General features: G+C 44.1%; 1 protein-coding gene across 1 annotated transcript in view; it reads right to left on the bottom strand.

Moving 5' to 3' along the window:
- LOC118580056 overlaps positions 1–19,989 on the bottom strand; it is a 49,438-nt gene that overhangs the window by 12,384 nt on the left and 17,065 nt on the right. Inside the window, exon 2 of the mRNA XM_036181870.1 lies at positions 16,542–16,616. Within this exon, the coding sequence (XP_036037763.1) occupies positions 16,542–16,616 (75 nt within the window). The remainder of the gene's footprint in view (positions 1–16,541; positions 16,617–19,989) is intronic.

The raw sequence follows: 19,989 nt of genomic DNA, 5'->3' as shown, positions 1-19,989 counted from the left end.
GCTTCCATCCTGCCCTGGAACTCCCATCTGGACAAGAGGTGAGTGCCTGGGGTTATAGTCAGAGAGGCAACCACCTCTGGGTCCCACCCCTGGGCACCAGCCATCCTGGGAGGACCTGCCCAAATTGGCCCCAGTTTCCAGCCATTCGCCAGGCCCTGTGGGAAGGCTCCTCTTTTCCAAGACTGAAGGCAGACCCTGCAGTCTCCACACCCTGCCCCCACACCTATTTGCCCAAGACCCCAGCCACTTCCTGAGGCTCAGAGACCAGCCCCCAGCTCCTGTCCGCCCCTGAACTCCCATCTGGACCAGAGAGACCCTCTGGTGGACACTACAACCTCAACACCTTGCCCCCACACCAATCTGCTGGAGACCCCAGACACTTCCAGAGACTTAGAGACCAGTGTCCAGCATTCCATCCTGCCCCAGAACTCCCATCTGGGCCAGAGAGCCCCCAGCTCCCATCTGCCCCGGAACTCCCATCTGGACCAGAGCTTCCAACTTGTCCCAGAACTCACATCTGGACAAAAGGAGCTCCCATCTGGACAAGATAAGGAGACTTCAGGGACTTCCTGAGACTCAGAGTCCAGCCCCCCAGCTCCTATCCAGCCAGTACTCTCTCTGGACCAGTGCTCCCCTCCAGCCCAGAGCTTCCATCTGGACCAAAGAGAGGCTCCCTAAATCTGTCAGATCTGTCTGGACCAAGTACACTGATAAGGCCAAGAACGAACCCACAGGAGATGGGCAGACGTCAAGGCAGAAGTACATGCAACAAAATAAAGAGCAATACAGCATCACCAGAACCTAGCCCTTCTCCAACAGCTAGACCTGAATGAACATCACAGAATGGAAGAAGAAGAAGAAGAAAATAACCTTATAAGTAACATCATGAAGAGGCTAGTGCCTTATAAAGAAAAAAATCAAAAATAAAGCGGAGGAACAGACAAACAAAAATGGGAAGAACGCTATAAAAAACTAGAGGAAAGGACAATTAAAGAGAAGAAAACAATAAGTCCCTGAAATAAAATCATGAAAAAGCAAGGGAGACAGTCCAAGACCTGAAGAGGGAAATAGAAAAAATGAAGAAGACACTAGCAGAAGGAATGCTGGAAATAGAAAATCTGAGCAAACAATCAGGAACTTCAGAGGCAAGTAAAACCAACAGAATGCAAGAGATGGAAGGGAGGATCTCTGGTGTTGAAGATACGGTAAAAGAAATAGATTCATCAGTCAAAGAAAACACAAAAATCAACAAAGTCATGACCCCAAATGTCCAAGAAAATTGGGACACCATGAAAAGACCAAACCTACAAAAAATAGAGATAGAGGAAGGAGAAGAATACTAACTCAAAGGCACAGAAAATATATTTAACAAGATCATAGAAGAAAACTTTCCCACCTTAAAGAACGAAATGCCTATGAAGATAAAAGAAGCCTATAGAACACCAAATAGACTAGACCTCCCAAAAACGTCCCCTTGCCACATAATAATTAAACAACTAAACGTACAGAATAAAGAAAGAATATTAAGGGCATCAAAGGAAAAAGGCCAAGTGACTTATAAAGGCAAACCCATCAGAATAAAACCTGATTTCCCAATGGAGACTTTGAAAGCCAGAAGGTCCTGGACAGATATAATGCAGACACTAAGAGACCATGGATACCAGCCTAGACTAATATACCCAGCAAAACTTTCAATCATCATAGATGGAGTGAACAAGACCTTCCAAGACAAAACCAGATTTAAACAATACTTATCCACAAACCCAGCCCTACAGAATGCACCAGAAGGAGAATTCCAACCTAAGGAAGGCAGATACACCCATGAAAACACAGGCAATAGATAACACCACAGCAGTAAACCCCAAAAAAGAGCAGTACACACACACTACCACCAAAATATAAAAATAATAACAGGAACGAACAATCACTGGTCATTAATATCCCTTAATATCAATGGACTTAATTCACCGATAAAAAGACATACACTGACAGAATGGATATGAAAACAGGACCCATCTTTCTGCTGCATACAAGAAACACACCTCAAATTCAAAGGCAGATACCTCCTAAGAATAAAAGGCTGGGAAAAGACTTTCCAATCAAATGGTCTTAAGAAGCAAGCTGGTGTAGCCATGCTAATATCCAGCAAAATAGACTTCAAACTAAAATCAATCAAAAGAGATGATGAAGGACATTACATACCCATTGCAGGAAAGATCCACCAAGATGAAGTCTCAATTCTGAACATTTATGCCCCAAACACAAGGGCACCCACATATGTAAAAGAAACATTACTAAAGCTTAAATCACATATAAAATCCCACACATTAATAGTGGGATACTTCAACACCCCACTTTCACCTTTGGACAGATCGGCCAAATTGAAACTTAACAGAGACATAATGGTCGTAAATGATGTTATGGCTCAAATGGACTTAATCGATATCTACAGAACATTCCACCGGAACAAAAAAGAATATACCTTCTTCTCAGCACCCCATGGAACCTTCTCTAAAATCGACCACATACTTGGCCACAAAGCAAATCTCAACAGATACAAAACAATTGGAATAACCTCCTGTGTTCTATTGGACCACCACAGTTTAAAGTTAGATTTCAACAAATAAAAAAAAATAAATAAATAAATTAAAAAAAAAAACCTACAGAAATCCTACAATCTCATGGAAACTGAATAATGCTCAACTGAATCACCAATGGGTTAAGGAAGAAATAAAGAAATTAAAGACTTCCCAGAGATCAATGAAAATGAATACACCACATATCCAAACTTATGGGAAACTATGAAAGCAGTGCTAAGAGGGAAATTCATAGCACTGAATGCCTACATAAAGAAGTTGGAGAAATCTCACGCTAGTGACTTGACAGCACACCTGAAAGCCCTTGAACAGGAAGAAGCAAAGTCTCCCAGGAGGAACAGACGCCAGGAAATTATCAAATTGAGAGCTGAAATCAATAAAATAGAAATAAAGAGAACAATACAAAGGATTAAGGAAACAAAGAGTTGGTTCTTTGAGAAGAGCAACAAGATAGACAAGCCCTTATCCAAACTAACCAAAAGACAGAGAGAGAGCATCCAAATTAACAAAATCAGAAATAAAAAGGGGGACATAACAACAGACAATGAGGAAATCCAGAGAATCATCAGGTCATAATTCAAAAACCTCTACTCCACAAAACTGGAAAATCTAAAAGAAATGGATACTTTTCTGGATAGGTACCACATACCTAAGTTAAATCAAGACCAGATAAACCATTTAAATAGTCCAATAACCCCTAAGGAAATAAAATCAGTCATTAAAAGTCTCCCAACCAAAAAAAGCCCTGGACCTGATGGTTTCACAGCAGAATTCTACCAGATCTTCAAAGAAGACTTAATACCAATACTCTTTAAATTGTTCCACACAATAGAAGCAGAAGGTATATTACCAAACTCCTTCTATGAGGCTACAATGACCCTGATTCCTAAACCAAACAAAGATGCAACAAAGAAAGAGAACTACAGACCGATCTCCCTCATGAACATAGATGCAAAAATACTCAAATACTGGCAAACAAAATCCAAGAACACATCAAAACAATTATCCACCATGATGAAGTAGGCTTTATCCCAGGGATGCAAGGGTGGTTCAACATATGAAAGTCCATCAATGTAATACACCATATAAACAAACTCAAAGAAAAAAACCACATGATCACCTCACTAGATGCAGAAAAGGCATTTGACAAATCCAATACCCCTTCATGATAAAGGTCTTGGAGAGATCAGGAATACAGGGAACATACCTAGACATAATAAAGGCAATCTACAGCAAGCCAACAGCCAACATCAAATTAAATGGAGAGAAACTCAAAGCAATACCACTAAAATCAGGAACAAGGCAAGGCTGTCCCCTCTCCCCATACTTATTCAATATAGTACTCTAAGTTCTAGCTAGAGCAATAAGACAACATAAGGAGATTAAGGGGATACAAATTGGAAATGAAGAAGTCAAGCTTTCCCTATTTGCAGATGACATGATGGTATACATGAGTGACCCCAAAAATTCAACCAAGGAACTGATACAGCTAATAAACACCTTCAGCAACATAGCAGGATACAAGATCAACTCAAAAAAATCAGTAGCCCTCCTATATACAATAGACAAACAGGCTGAGAAGGAAATCAGAGATACATCACCCTTTACAATAGCCATAAATGATATAAAATACCTTAGGGTTACTCTAACTAAGCATGTGAAGGACCCATATGACAAGAACTTTAAGTCCCTGAAAAAAGAAATTGAAGAAGATGTCAGAAAATGGAAAGATCTCCCATGCTCATGGATAGGCAGGATTAACATAGTAAAAATGGTGATCTTACCAAAAGCAATTTACAGATTGAACACAATCCCCATCAAATTACCAACACAATTCTTCACAGATCTGGAAAGAATAATACTCAACTTCATATGGAAAAACAAAAAAACCCAGGATAGCCAAAAGAATCCTGTACAATAAAACAACCTCTGGAGGCATCACAATCCCCGACCTCAAGCTCTACTACAGAGCAACCATAATAAAAACAGCTTGGTACTGGCATAAAAACCGACATGTGGACCAATGGAATCGAATTGAAGACCCTGACATTAACCCGCACACCTATGAATATATAATTTTTGACAAAGAAGCCAAAAATGTACAATGGAAAAGAGAAAGCATCTTCAACAAATGGTGCTGGCATAACTGGATGTCAATGTGTAAAAGGCTGCAAATAGAACCATATCTGTCACCATGCACAAAACTTAAGTCCAAGTGGATCAAAGACCTCAACATAAATCCAGTTACTCTGAAGCTGATAGAAGAGAAAGTAGGAAGTACTCTTGAATGCACTGGCACCAGAGAGCACTTTCTAAAAATAACACCAGTAGCACAGACACTGAGAGAAACAATCAATCAATGGGACCTGTTGAAACTGAGAAGCTTTTGTAGAGCAAAGGACACGGTCAACAAGACAAAGCGACAGCCTACAGAATGGGAAAAGGTCTTCACCAACCCCACATCTGACAGAGGGCTGATATTCAGAATATATAAAGAACTCAAGAAATTAGACATCAAAATGCCCAACAGTCCAATTAAGAAATGGGCTATAGAACTAAACAGAATTCTCCACAGAGGAAGTTCAAATGGCTGAAAGACATTTAAGGAATTGTTCAACATCCCTAATTATCTGGGAAATGCAAATCAAAATGACTCTGAGATACCACCTTACACCTGTCAAAGTGGCTAAGATCAAAAACACAGAAGACAGCTTATGCTGGGGAGGATGTGGAGCAAGGGGAACTCTCCTCCACTGCTGGTGGGAATGCAAGCTTGTACAGCCACTTTGGAAATCAATATGGTGCTTCCTTAGAAAATTGGGAATCCATCTCCCCCAAGCCCCAGCTGTAGCACTCTTGGGCATATACCCAAGGAATGCTCAATCGTACCACAAGGGCATTTGCTCAGCTATGTTCATATCAGCATTGTTTGTAATAGCCAGAACCTGGAAACAACCTAGATGCCCTTCAACTTAAGAATGGATAAAGAAAATATGGTACATATACACAATGGAGTACTACACAGCAGAGAAAAACAATGACATCATGAGGTTTGCATGCAAATGGATGGATCTAGAAAAAACCATCCTGAGTGAGGTAACCCAGACTCAGAAAGACAAACATGGTATTTACTCACTCATAGGAGGATACTAGATGTAAAACAAAGATGACTAGACTGCTACACAACTCCATGGAGGCTACCTAGAAAACGGGACCCTAGGAAAGGCCCAGGGATCACCCAATGATGGAGAAATGGATGAGATCTACATGAACAACCTGTACGACAGTGGGAGTAATGAAGGGCAAGGTTTGAAGGAAAGAAAGCTTAGGGGAGCAGGAGATCCCAGCTGGATCAAGAACAGAAAGGGAGAACAAGGAATAACAGACCATGATAAATGAAGACCACATGAGTATTGGTGAAATTATTAAGGCCACTCCACGTAGTTAAAAGGGAGGTTTATTTTGTGGGGTAACTTACAAATGAAGGGGTAGGTTGCAGGGTCTGGCAAAGGTATAGCGCAATGCTGGGATGGCTATCCACTACACATGAGAACAGGAATAGGCAGAGTGTTGGAGAGGTTCCCCAGACATCCATAATGATATATCCTCTGTAGACTGCTGGCAATGGTAGAGAGAAAGCCTGATCTGACCTAGTCTGGTGATCAGATGGCCAAACACCCTAACAGTCGTGCTGCAACTCTCATCCAATAACTGATGGAAGTGGATGCAGAGATCCTCAGCCAGGCCCCAGGTGGAGCTCCGAGAGTCCAGTTGTCGAGAAAGAGGAGGGACTGTAAGAGCGTGAATTGTTGAGACAAAGATTGGAAAAAGCACAGGGACAAATAGCCAAATGAATGGAAGCACATGAATTATGAACCAAAGGCTGTGAAGCCCCCAGCTGGAACAGGCCCTCTGGATAAGTGAGACAATTGAATAGCTTGAACTGTTTGGGAGGCACCCAGGCAGTGGGACCTGGATCTGTCCTTAGTACATGAGCTGGCTGCTTGGAACCTTGTGCTTACACAGGGACACTTTGCTCAGCCTGGAAGGAGGGGACTGGACCTGCCTGTACTGAATCCACCAGGTTTAAATGAATCCCCAGGGGAGTCTTGGCCCTGGAGGAGATGGGAATGGAGGGGAAGGGATGGGGGGAAGGTGGGGGCGGGGGCAGGAGGGGGGAGGACAGGGAAACCCATGGCTGATGTGTAAAATTAAAACACAAATATAATAATAATAAAAAAATCAAAGGAAAAAAGGAAAGGACCTCTCCCCCTTCCCTCTCTTCTTCCTCTCTCTATTCCCATGAGGTATGCACCTGTTTGCTCTCTCCCTCCCTCCCCCTTCCCTCCCTTCCCTTCTCCTTTCCCCCCAATAAAACTTTCCACATGGATGCTGTGTCTGCTCAGTGTGAGTAACTGTCTAGCATGTCCCCTTGGCTGCCACCTGCATGGTGTGTCTTTCTCGAGGTTCCCATACACCATGACTGCCATGTACCATTTTTAACATTGGTGCTATATGACTAGGCAGAGGCCCTCCTGGCACTTTCTCCTGCCTGCAGGTAGCCTGAGACACAAGCAACCATGTGTCCCTCAGGCTTAGCTGCCCTCAGGCTGCTGTTCTCTTTGAAGCAATATTGCAGCAGCCTGTGCCATCTTGCTTGGACCTCAGCATCCTTTGGGCCCCTGTGCTGTGGATGATTGATTGATAAATAAAACACTGATTGGCCAGTAGCCAGGCAGGAAGTATAGGAGGGACTAGAGAGAATTGGGGGAACAGGAAGGCAGAGTAGGAGGAGACGCCAGCCTGCCTTCCAGGAAGCATCATATAAGGGCAGCAGGTAAAGCCATGGAACATGTGGCAACATATAGATTAACAAAAATGGGCTGAGTATAAGAGTAAGAGCTAGGCAATGGTAGGCCTGAGCTATTGGCCAAGCAGTTTAAATAATGTAAGCGTCTGTATGTTTATTTTATAAGTGGGCTATGGGACTTGCCAGGGCTTGGCGGGACCCAGAGAGAAAAACTCTAGCTACTCCCTTGCTCTGTGTTTGATGAATCGCTCAGCAGTTAGAAATCTCTGCCTCACTTATGGGAAATTAGTCACACCCAAGGATTCTTGGGCTACGTACTCTCATTCCTTCCTCCCTCCATCCTGCCCTCATGGCTCATGGTGCCGGCATGGGCCCCCACCCCCAGCCGCCCACCCTTGGCCACCGCTCCCCTTGCAGCCACTTGATGCCTCCCTTATCTTCTGCTCCTGCCTGGCTTCCTCCCACCTTGCTGTCTCTCAGTCTACCCCTGCAATCCTGTAAATTCTTACCTCTGGATTTTTAAGTTGGTCACCTGACATTTCCTGGGAAGTTGTGTTTGTCGTTCTGTTAAAAGGATTTATTTCACGTATGCAGATGGAAATGTGTGATTGATGTGATCACATGAATGTGTTTCTGACTGACTTTTGAATGCTTGAGTCTATGTGCTCCATATATGTTCTGTATGTCATGGCGGGGGGGAACACATGGCCACGTGGTCAGATGCCATCTTGACTAAGGTCAAAGACAGAAAGGTCATAAGACTTTCTTGCCACATTTGATAAGGGCAATCATGTGGTCAGGCATCATCTGGACTGAGGTCAAAGACAGGCTGGTCATTTGGTTTCACTGCCATCTTTGATGTGGGGACCTGCCTCTCCCGAGTCCCTGCCCCAATGCGGTCGTTCACTCTTTCATGTCAAACCTCTTGCACTAACGCTGTTGCCCATGGCGTGTTTGTTTAGTCTGTTGGGGTTGCTCACTTTATGCCAGGATCTCACTTCCCTGTGGCAGATCTGCCTCCTCCCACCCGTACCAGGTCTGCTTTCTGAATCACCCTCTTACACGTCTAACAAATTTGCTGCTGGTTGGTGGTGGTGCACGCCTGTAATCCCAGAACTTGGGAGACAGAGCCAGGCAGATCTCTTTGAGTTCGAGGCCAGCCTAGGCTACAGAGTGAGATCCAGAACAGGCACCAAAACTACACAGAGAAACCCTGTCTCAAAAAAAAAAAAAAATTAAAAAAATAAAACAAAAATTTGCTTTCTTGCTCACCCAACAGCTTTACAGTTTGCTACAACATGTGAGTCAGAGATGAAGAGGTCAGCTTCATCCTGCTCAGCATACACTGGTTATCTCTTTCCTCTTATTACTCAACTCCTCTTTAATATATCTCTATGTGTATGCATGTGACTTGGATTTAACCCTATATGTGTGAATGTCTGATAGCTTTAATTCTGCATATATATATATGTATATATATATAACTATATGTAACTATATAACTATATAACAACTGTGTATGTATATATATATATATATATAACTCTGTATATACATGGCCTATGTGAAAATTCTTTACCTTAAGATTTATAAATTTATTTTATTAGGTTTTCTTTCATTTTCTTCTCTGTTAGTATTCCATTTTCTGTGTTGTAATAATGATGTTTTTTATTTTGTTTTCATTATCTCTATATTCACTGGCACAGTTCCAGCAGCAGAAGCTCTTTTTCTGACCAGTGGTCAGGACTTTGTGTCCAGCATTCTTGGGCGTTTGCTCGCCACACTGTTCATGCAGTTCATTGTTGGACCACTGGTCAATCTGTGTTCATTATAGCAATTGTTACTACACAGTCTATCTGTTGCATTGTTGACAATGATTTCATGGCAAACCTCTCCTAATTTATTACACATTGCACATTGTACATCTTGACTTACTAGGGGCTTCTTTTCTGAGAATCTGGTGGTATTCACAGGGAAGCAGAGAAGCACTAGGATTCTGGTTAGGTCTTGCTTGTCCACACTGGAGAAATGATGGTTGCTGTCTTCACAGGAGAATCTTTTTTACATGTTACATTCTGTGTCTTTCAAGAGAGAAAGAAGAAAGACATGTGGCTGAACAAAAGAGGAAATGAGGCCACTGGTGATAAAGAATCCATCCCTTGTTTCTGGTTATGAGGAAATGAAGCTGGCTGTGAGATCCAAGAATCAGGATTGTGATGTAATACAGATCTTCAATTCTGAAATGCATCTGCTACATCCATCCCACTGGGATTAAAAGGTCCTACTCCAGTCTTGGTAAGGGCGATGTTTTTCTTATTTTTGCCAAATGCTTCACCAGATTGGCACTAAGAGTATGGGCCTAAAAGTTCCAAATAAGTTCATAAATTTTAACTCTTGTCTCTAGTCTACATCTGTTTCAGCAGCCTTCCATTTGGCTGACAAATATATCCAGGTTTCGGCTATTGACTTCAACCTGTGAGCCATGGACTTACTGAAAGCTGATATGGACCAAGACAGCTGATATGAATACTTCTTGTTTCCAGCTGGATCAAATCAGATGCTTCTGGTTAATACCCCATTGCCTAGATTCCCTCCTTACTGCTGACTAGCCTTTCAGCCTTCCTGGGATCTGACCATCAACTCCCCATTTCAGCTTGAAGCAGTTACAGAAGAGAATATGTCATCCTATGTTCCCTGCTCCCAAAACTGGCTAAAAAGCTAAGTTAAAGGTAAACTCCCTGGCACAGGGGACAAAATGACTACCTAATGCCTATTGATATACCAGGAAACTGGACCCAAAATTGTCAATTGATAGATTTATTAACTAAAATGGTTCTACAATAAGATAAGACACTTGACCTTTTTTATGCAAAAATACCTAAAGAGGTATTATATGACTTTAAGAAATTATTATTTCTATATAAATCATTCAGGATTATAATCTGGCTGTGCTCAAAGATCAGATCAAACTACAGAGCACTAAGAATGGTAATAGATGCAGATATTGCTGCCAATGGCTTAAAGAATGTCCCCTTCAACCCGGGGACCTATGCGAGACCTTGGGAGAGCACTGTTGCTTTTGTGTCAACTGCTCAGAGGTCATTGGATGCATCTGGCCCTGCTAAAAAGAGGATCCATATATGCTCTCAAAATTAAGCCTAAATAACATTTGATTTCCTTCCCCCAGCGTCATCATGACGTAGACAGCCACATGGCTGACAGTCATCTTTTACTGAGGTTTACTAAGGTTAAAAAATACATTTAGTCCTAATGAGCTCTCTGTTTATTTTAGCTCCTTGTAGAATAAAGAAACACCAAGCCTCAAATACCTTAGACTGGTATGAAATTTATCTGTTCAGATTAACAAAAGCTAACTTAGAGATTTACACATATGTCTTTGCCAAGTGTTCAACACCAAGCTTCTACAGACTTTAAATAAATGATGGCATGTGTTTGATGAATAAGATATTTGATAAATATATATATATATATATATATATATATATATTCTGTAATGGAGTTTCTGGTCCCCTGAGGGGGTCCTTTTCCCAGAGTTGGGCCACACCCAACTCACAAGCCCCTTTCTCCTGCTCCCATTTGACTCTGGGATCTCTCCTCTGTCGCTCTTCTTTGCCTTCTCAGGAAACAGTAAGTCCTAGTCATTTGAAAGCTGCTAACATTGAAGACTGTTAGGGAACACAAGCTGATAATCAGTCATTCATGCCTAGTAGACAGACAGTCCTCAAATGCTCAGAGATTTACAGAATATGTATTTAAAATATCGATCAAAAGGCTTATTATATCAGACAGAGACTCCCAGACCCTAGCAGTGACCCAACATCTCTGAAGAAGATTACAAGGCACCACAATGTCTCCACCTGGATGATAGCAACACTGACCTCTGGTCAAGATGTCCCAATGTGACACCTGCTGCCAGGACCCAGCCCAGACTGTGGACAAGCAGCAGGACATTGGAGAATTGATGGCACCCCTTTTGCCTAGACAAAGTAAGATCAGTCTTCCCTATGTCCCTCTTCCATGGGAAAAACTCCCACCTTATGGGCCTAGCAGCCAAAGATTGATGCTGTTCTGATACTTCTGCCTCCAATGATGTGGAGACCTGGGTGTGGCTGATTGGGTATGGACTTGTCCCTGTTATTTTTAATAGCTTCAGAAGCTGCTTGGTCTGCACTCAGGTAAAATTTATCCTTCTTGGATCTCCGATGCCATTTGACAACCAGGCTTTGCTTTAGCTGCCTTCTCAGTTCTCCATGTAACTTTGCAGGCCTCGTTCTCTCAGGGCTAATACTGCTCTCAGTGTCTTCTGGGGAATTAGATAAAGGAACAGCTTTAAGGTTTGTTTATGTGAAGACAGGAAAGCTGTCTCACTTCTGTTCACTTACTTATCCTTCTTAGATGTGATGACATGATGTTTGCCACTTTCAACAGCTCTCTGCCCCAACTCCACGGTTTCTGTGGACTTTACTACTCCCAGCTTTTAGAGACAGGTTGGCATTGGAGAGGGTAGGGAAGCCTCCCTCCTCCTCCTTCACTCACTCAACCACTTCCATTCAGTAAATTTCCTCTGGTTATAGATTTAAAGATGTGTTTCAATGGGCTGAAACCAGGCCCTAAAAAATGTTCATACTTGTTAACCCAAAGCCACAGCTTTTGCTATGACACCACGATGTAAATCTGTTCCAGTTGCTTTACAGACACTTACAGGTCCCTGCACAGATCCCCCCTCCTTCCAGACTCTTGCAAGGGCCAATCTACAGGGAGTTCTCCAGATACGACACCCCTGCACCAGCTCTGATGATGCCAACTACCAACCAGGCAAATACTGACAAGTTAACTTCACCCACATGCCCACTCATAAAAACTGTTATCTCCTAATTTGTTGACACCTTTACAGGATGAAGAGACATTTCCCACCTCCAGAAAAACAGTAGATGTGACGGCTCCTGTACTCCTGACTTGGCTTGTCATTCCCCCACGATCCTGGTGTCACCACTGCAGACTCAAGGGATATCTGCTCTTTCATCTGGCTCCTCCACTCCTGCCTCTTCTGTACGACCAGGGCACATCTCCATTCTTCCTGGCAGTCATCACTCTTCCCATGGCCAGCCCTGATGCCCCATGATAACAACCTATTTTTTTTCTCCTAGCAACCTGCCTGCTCTTTCAAGGAACAGATGCCTGAGATCTCCATGATGACAGCTAACTGAATTTCTTCACTCACACCCCCTGCCGTATGTGACCCTAACTCCCAACTTCGCCCTCCCACTTTGTCCTCCCCCCCCCCCCCGACAGTCAGCCGGAAGCAGTCTTGAGATTTCAGCACCTCATTCTCTTGCTACCCACAACTCACCGTTTTATAATAATAAAAAGGGAGGAATGCTAGCATTCAGACCCACTTCTTGGAATCCAGACCAGAAGCAGCTAACAACGCCCCCCCCCCCCAGCATCCTGCTGCCATCCTAGATTCCTTTTAGGATGAACCCTCCCCCTTGATTCTTTCTCCATCCTTTCTCTCTCTCTATTCAAAGCAGGTGTGCTCCTCCTCTTCCTCTCCCTCCCTCCCTCTTTCTCTCCCCTCTCTTCTTCTCCCTTCTCCCCAATAAAACATTCCGCGTGGATGCTGTATCTATATGGTGTAACTTTCCGCCATGCCCCCTTGACTGCCACTCACATGGTTTGCCTTTCCCGTGGCTCCCCCCCCCCCCCCATGACTACAGAGTGCTGTTTTAACAGTTAGGGTAAAAAAAATATTGTCCTTGCACAAAAATAGATATGTAGTCCATGAACAAAATAGAAAACTCAAGCAGAGAACACATTACTTCAGCCATTTAATATTCGACAAAGATGTCAAAGACATATGCTGGAGAAAAGTAAGCATCTTCAACAAATGGTGCTGGGAAAACTGGATGTGCACATTCAGAAGAATGGAATTAGACCCGTAGTGATCACTTTGTTCAAGAACTAGCTCCAAACGGACCAAAGACCCTAATGTGAGCCTGAAACCCTGAAACTGCTAGAAGAAAGCACAGGCAGTGCGGTGTGTGATGCAGGTGTAGGAAAGGATGTTCTGAACGGGACCCCATTTCCCAAGAACTAGGGCCAAATCGATGCGGGACTTCATAAAACTAAAAATCTAAGTTAAAAAAAACCATTAGTTGGGTAAAGAGGAAGCTCATGGAGTGGGTGAGAATCTTTCCCAGCTAGATATCTGACAGAGGATTAATATCCAGAATATATAAGGAACTCAAAAACAAAAAGTCAAAAAACTAAATGACCCATTTGAAAAATGGCCCTGGGACCTGATAGGGAGTTCCCTAAAGAAGAAAAAAATGGCTAAGAAATATCTCAAAAACTGTTCTTTGGCCCTAGCAATTAGGGAAATGCCAATCAAAACAACTTTGAGGTGTCATCTTCCCTAGTCAGAATGGCAAAGGTCAACAAAACAACAAATGCGGGGTAGGGTGAGGAAGGGAGTCCAGCTTCATTCACACTTCCGTGTTTCCTTCTGCCACACACCAGCTAGCCACTGCCAACACATGTTGTCCTCTGACACTTTTCCTCGGTGGTCCACCTGCTCTAGGGTGTCTGTTTCTTTCAGTTCACAGGCTCACCCATGTTTTAACACGCTGTGCCTCTGTGCTGCCCCATGCTCCAGCCTGTGCCTCACCGCGGGCGGGGGACTTCACCATTCCTAATTTTTTGCCTTGGTTTAAGGCCTTCCAGAACCCACTCTCTGCCTATTCTCCTACCACACAGCCACCCCTCCCACCAAAGAAAGGAAATGTGAGAAGTTGTGACAGGCAAGGAAGATTTTTAATCTGTGTGGTCACACTGAGAAGACAGAGAACAAGCATTCCAGACAGAAGCTTTTAAGCTAGAGGATAAGGTGTGCATAACTGAGCAATGTAGCAAGCTGGGATCTGGATGAACACCATCTGAGCCCTGGTGCTGAAAGGTGGGCTCACAGAAATCTTAGTCAGTTGAGGGGGACTATCAAGTTCCCATGAAACGATGGCTACTGCTTGGAATATTTGGGGTAGCACCAGCTCTCATCCTGAGGTAATGGCTCCCACTTAGGAGGACACTTTCAGGGATGATCTGTCTATGAGACTTGATGGTTGCTGGAATCCAAGGTGACAGTACACTTAGGACAATGATTGGAGACTTCCAGGTACATTCTGGGGGCTACTGCATAATGATATTTAAAACCAGAAAGCAAAACACTTCAATTACTTTTATTTTCATACAATGAGCCTTGAAGGGTTTTGGGATAGGTTAAGTAAATTTAGGGCAAATCAACCTATCATTGGTTTTCAGATAGACAAGTTTTGAATGATTTACATGTCTATAGACAGAGTTGAGCAGGACTCCAAGAGTCTTATGACAGGGAAGACAGATACAAAATGAAAGCAGAGATGCCATACTTTATCTTGCTTTTAGTCGTCTATCAGGCATCTGCAGACCCATGTGAAGGGTCAGTGATTTTTAACAAAGGGAGTTTCTAAATCTGTGTCACAAATGTGGGTAGGAAAAGACAATGCAACTGAATTTCTGCTGAATTCCTGGCATTAATAATAGCTTGAAACAAATCCAAAGTGTTCCTTATCAGTAAAGGGAAGTCAAAGCCCTCCTTGATCTCAAACCTGAAACAAAGTTTCAATGGGGCCATCATAGTGATATCCTCAGCGTTCATCAGTATAGAGGCAACAGGCAAGTTTGCCCTACCAAGTTGTTGTTTTTCTTTTCTTGGTGGAGGGTGAGATAGGGACTCATTTTATCACTGAGCCTGGCTTGGTACTTGCTCTGCAGCCCAGACTGGCCTTGAACTTGAGATCCCTCTGCCCTAGCCACTCACAGGCTATAATTAAAGGTTTGCACTGCTATTAGGAGCTGTCAGTTTTCTCCAGGTATTAACTGACCGTGGCCATCATGGAGTCTGATGTAGTGACTGATAGAATACACGGTGATAACTAGGTCTGTGCAACAGAAATGGGGCTATTAATTATTAACATTGCTTGGTAAAGGTGGGAGGATCACGGGACCCTTACCTGGGATTACAGCTACCACTCTCTCTTGCATTCCGGGGACATGCTAGAGTGCAGAGCAATTGGAAGGCTGACTTAGAGCTGTACTTGACAGTGCAGCTTCCCTGAGGTCATGACCTATACCAAAGTATGTCCTCGTAGGCAGGTTGGCAGAGATGTACCTCTAAGGGCAGGCCTTCTAGGTAATAGTCATTTCTGGTACTGGCTGGCCTGAGCATTACTGGTCAGCTGCCTGAGACTCCCACCAATATAGACTGGGCGACTCTACCACAAATACTTCTACATGGACTGAGTGTCCCTAAAACTCTAAGACAAATCTTTCTTCCCCGAGGTGCCTTTGTCAGAAATTGTATCACAGTGATGAGAAAAGTAATTAATACAGCATTTTTAGCCACAGACATGTGGGTGCGGGCATAATCACCAATCCCATGGAGGCCTGCTTCTCTGATGCACAGACTGATGTTATTGTCATCAGATGTTCTGGGTTCCAAAAATACAAATACCTTGGTACTTCATCTTGGTACTTCAGTCTAGTCCAGTAGACTGAGAGGTATCTAGATTAGTAATATTGGTTTATTAGACATTTAAGTATACTACTGAGGGGCGGAAGGGCTGTAAAGATGAGGTCCAGAGGAGGAAAGCGAGTCCCTGGCCCTGTGCCTCTGGAGGGTGTTCCTTGGCCCTGGTCCCCTCCGATTCCTCTTTTGCTCTCTGGCAATCATACAGTAAGCAGCGTTGGTCCCCTAATCTTCACTCACATTTTCTCTGCCATGCCCTGGGTCTAAGATCTATGGATCCATCTGACCATGGGCTGCAGCTTCTGAAACCGGAAACCAAAACCTATCATTCTCCCTTCAAGTCGCTTGTCACACACTTTGCCAGTGATGAGTCTGGCGAAACTGCTGACTGGGTCTTAGGACCAACGTTCCTCCTGAAGTCTCTAAAAGTCTCCGTATCTTAACCATGCAGTTGCGGCTTGTCTTCAGCAGCCAGAAGGCTGCATAGCCATAAAGAACACAAGCGGCAGGTTTGCCAAGACCAAGCTTTTCCAGACAGCCGGTCCCTTACCTGCAGCTTTGATGGCTGTTCCTCACATGGGCTTCTGTCTGCGGCTTTCCTCAGCAAGCTGTTACCACTAGTCCACTGTGCACCACAAACAAGGAGAGAGACAACAGTTGCAAAGATTTCAATAAATCACCACACAAGCAGGTCACGGACCGATCAGGGCTGCAGGACAAGGACTCGGGAGCCCTGTTTCTCCTGGCAGCCCTGAGCAGGGGCAGAAGTGGGGTTCATAAGCACAAACATTACAAACATTTGTTGCCAACTTACAGTTACAATTTTCACCAATCGGAAGTAAAAGATTAGGAACTTTCTGTGTATTCCATCATTGTCATCCGACACAAAATGGGAGCTTTTCAGTGCAACCAATCAGATTCATGTGTTCTTTCTGTGGTTAGGAACAGCCATAATGTTTTAAAGAGCTAAGAGGCATAACAGACTATTTCTATTGTTTAAGGAGGAGGTTGGTCTGTTGTTGAAAGTTCTCAGCTCCCCCAGGGCTTGGGAACGTGACTGTGTTTCACTCTACAGGTAAAATGGAGTCTGAAGTCAAAATGGCAGTGCTGAGGCCAAGGTGCTTTTGCCCGCTCCCTTCAAAGCATTCTCTGTTCTGGCAGTCTTTGTGAATGTGAATCCACATTCCTATCAACAATTTGGCCTTTTCAGGTCACATCAGAGTCAGCCATTAAGGTCTGTTTACAACATTCTATTTAGAAATCCCTCTATGGGTGTTGTTTGCTTGTTTCACTATTACAGGCCAGTGGAAAATTACACTGCCCCTAGTCTTCCACAGAAAGCTCGGAGACTTGGAAATCCCACCACCGAGGCTCAGTGTTAACTGCCAAACAATGTTTAAAAGTCGGTGGAAAGCAATATTTCCGGCAGTGCTACACTTTCCCCCTAGCTCGCTGCACATGCTCCAAAGACCCCATAAAATCCTGCCCTTCGCCCAGCCTCTACTGTCTCTGCTCCTGGCCAGAAGCAGCTGCGTTCTGTGCGTCTTCCCAATAGATCACGTGCATGAGGTTTGCTGCATTGGGTGCCTTTGTGGTTGATATTCCTTGGCTCCCAACTGCCAACATGCCCTCATGCCAGAAAAACCTTTACAGGTGGAATCAAATCCAAAGTTTTCTTGCACATGTTAGGCACATGCTCTACCACTGAGGTACACCCTAGCCCTCTCTTGGAATATATAATTTCTTATTCCATAGAATTTCTTAGGATAATTTTTAAATTGTCTTTTTATCCTTGCACAAAATGTCTCTAAAAGCTCAGACTGCTTCTTGATCACTCTCCGTCAACAGAGTACTCTGAACCTCAGTTGATAGGCTGACCATACCAGTGGTTCTCAACCTGTGGGTTGTGGCCCCTTTGACAAACCTCTATCTCCAAAAATACTTACATTATGATTTATAACAGTAGCAAAATTACAATTATGAAGTAGCAACAAAATTCATTTTATGGTTGGGGTCACCACAATATGATGAACTGAATTAAGTGGTCGAAGCATTAGGAAGGTTGAGAACCACTGGTATATACCTACTGTGTATCCTGTCAGCTAAGGGGCGTTGATATGGCCCAATAAAATAAAGCAATAGCCAAACATAGACAATTTTAAAGGTCCTATAAATTCAGAGAAAAAAAAAAAAACTAGAGCACCTCACAATTACACTAGACGAGAGAAGACAAGAGAAGACACTCTAAAGATACATTGCCCAGACAATCAAAGGTAAGCAGGGGAGGAGGTGGTCTCCGGAGGGAGTCAGGGGCTGTAAGAAGTTCCGACAGGAGCTGGGGCTCCACCTGCTCTCTAACAGAAAATGAGCTGTGGCTGTCTAGGCTGCAGCCTCCCTCACCAGGAAGGAGAATGTCCACTCAGCCCCTGTGAGGCCCTGGGTTCAATCTCCATCAACACAGGAATGGAAAAGGGGAGGAGAGAAGAAGAGAAGGAGGGAGTAAAATTAACACTAAGAGCTTGTTTTAAAAACAGCTAGTGGAGCTGCACTGCACGCCTGGAGCCTCACTGTGCGATCTGAAGCATGGCTGTGGTCGTAGACGGCAGTGGTTGCTGGCACCCACCGTAGGACTTTGGAGCACTCAGAGGAGCCAGAAACACCCATGGAAGCTCCGAGGGGAGATGCAGTGGTGGGGGAGGAAGTCTGCAGAGCCCGAAGTATCCCCAGAAGAAATAAAACAAGGCAGGTCCTGTGGTGATTTTAAGAAGTGGACTCAAAGAACTGGAAGGAAAGATGGTAGGGCAGAGCTGTGAACCTGGGGGGAACGGCAAAACGCTAGCGATGAAGGGTATAGGAGCCGAACCGGAGCATGGCTGAAGCGGACCGAGAACATGGCATTACTGAATAGGGTTAGTCTTTGGCCCTAGGGCCTGCCTGCAGTGTGGAGCCTCTGCTGCTGCGGCTCTCCCTGCTGGAAGAATGTGGGGGTGTATTGGTGAAATTATTAAGGCCACTCCACGTAGTCAAAAGGGAGGTTTATTTTGTGGGGTAACTTACAAATGAAGGGATAGGTTGTAGGGTCTGGGTAAGGTATGGCGCAGTCTGGCGGTGTTCTCTGGAGAACTCTGCTCGGTTTACCTCCTGCGTCCAGTGACCCAGCACCAAGCAAGAGCCCTCCTCCCCATCCTGGGTCTTCAACTTCCTCCTCCACCCTGCCTTGTGGGCGTGACCATTCCCGAAGCCTCAGTGGGAGTTGGAACTTCCAGGCCAATGCTGGGATGGCTACCCACTACAGGGGTGGGGGTTGGCGAAGGGCAGAGATGACAGGCTGTAAGCACCATAGTAGCACTCTGGAGAAGTCTGCATAGAGAACAGAGAGGTATGCAGTGGACTGGAGCTCTCACGGATCCTGCCCCTGGTGCCCCTGGACACTCTGTTAACTGCAAGATTACCTTGACTCTGGGCAACAGCAGGATATCCAAGACAAGTCTGTAGTCAGAGTTTTCCTGCCTGGCCCATAGTCAGGACAAATCTCTCTTACCTGCCAGTCCCACAGTCGCTCAGACCCAACCAAGTAAGCACACAGAGACTGATATTGTTGACAAACTGTATGGCCATGGCAGGCTTCTTGTTATCTACTTCTTCTATCTTAAATTATCCCATTTCTGTTAATCTATACTTTGCCACGTGGCTCGTGGCTTACCAGTACCTTACATCTTCCTTGTCATGGCGGCGGCTGGCAGTATCTCTCCCTCTGCCCAGCCTTCCACTTCCCAGAATTCTCTTCTCTCTTGTTCCACCTATACTTCCTGCCTGGCCATTGGCCAATCAGAATTTTGTTTACACAGAGCGATATCCACAGCACAGGTCTCAGCAATGGTCCAGTATTTATGGTGCTTCAGAAACAGAAACCTTAAACCAGACCATTGACTTGTTGCAATGAGTATTTGCATGTAAAGCTGTATGGGCAAAAAAAAAAAAAAAAAAAAAAAATCTAC

Source organism: Onychomys torridus, chromosome 3 (genome assembly GCF_903995425.1).
Source record: "Onychomys torridus chromosome 3, mOncTor1.1, whole genome shotgun sequence".
NCBI classification, from domain to species: domain Eukaryota; kingdom Metazoa; phylum Chordata; class Mammalia; order Rodentia; family Cricetidae; genus Onychomys; species Onychomys torridus.
The sequence above is the reverse complement of the archived record's forward strand: the minus strand, read 5'-3'. Positions and strand labels throughout refer to the sequence as shown.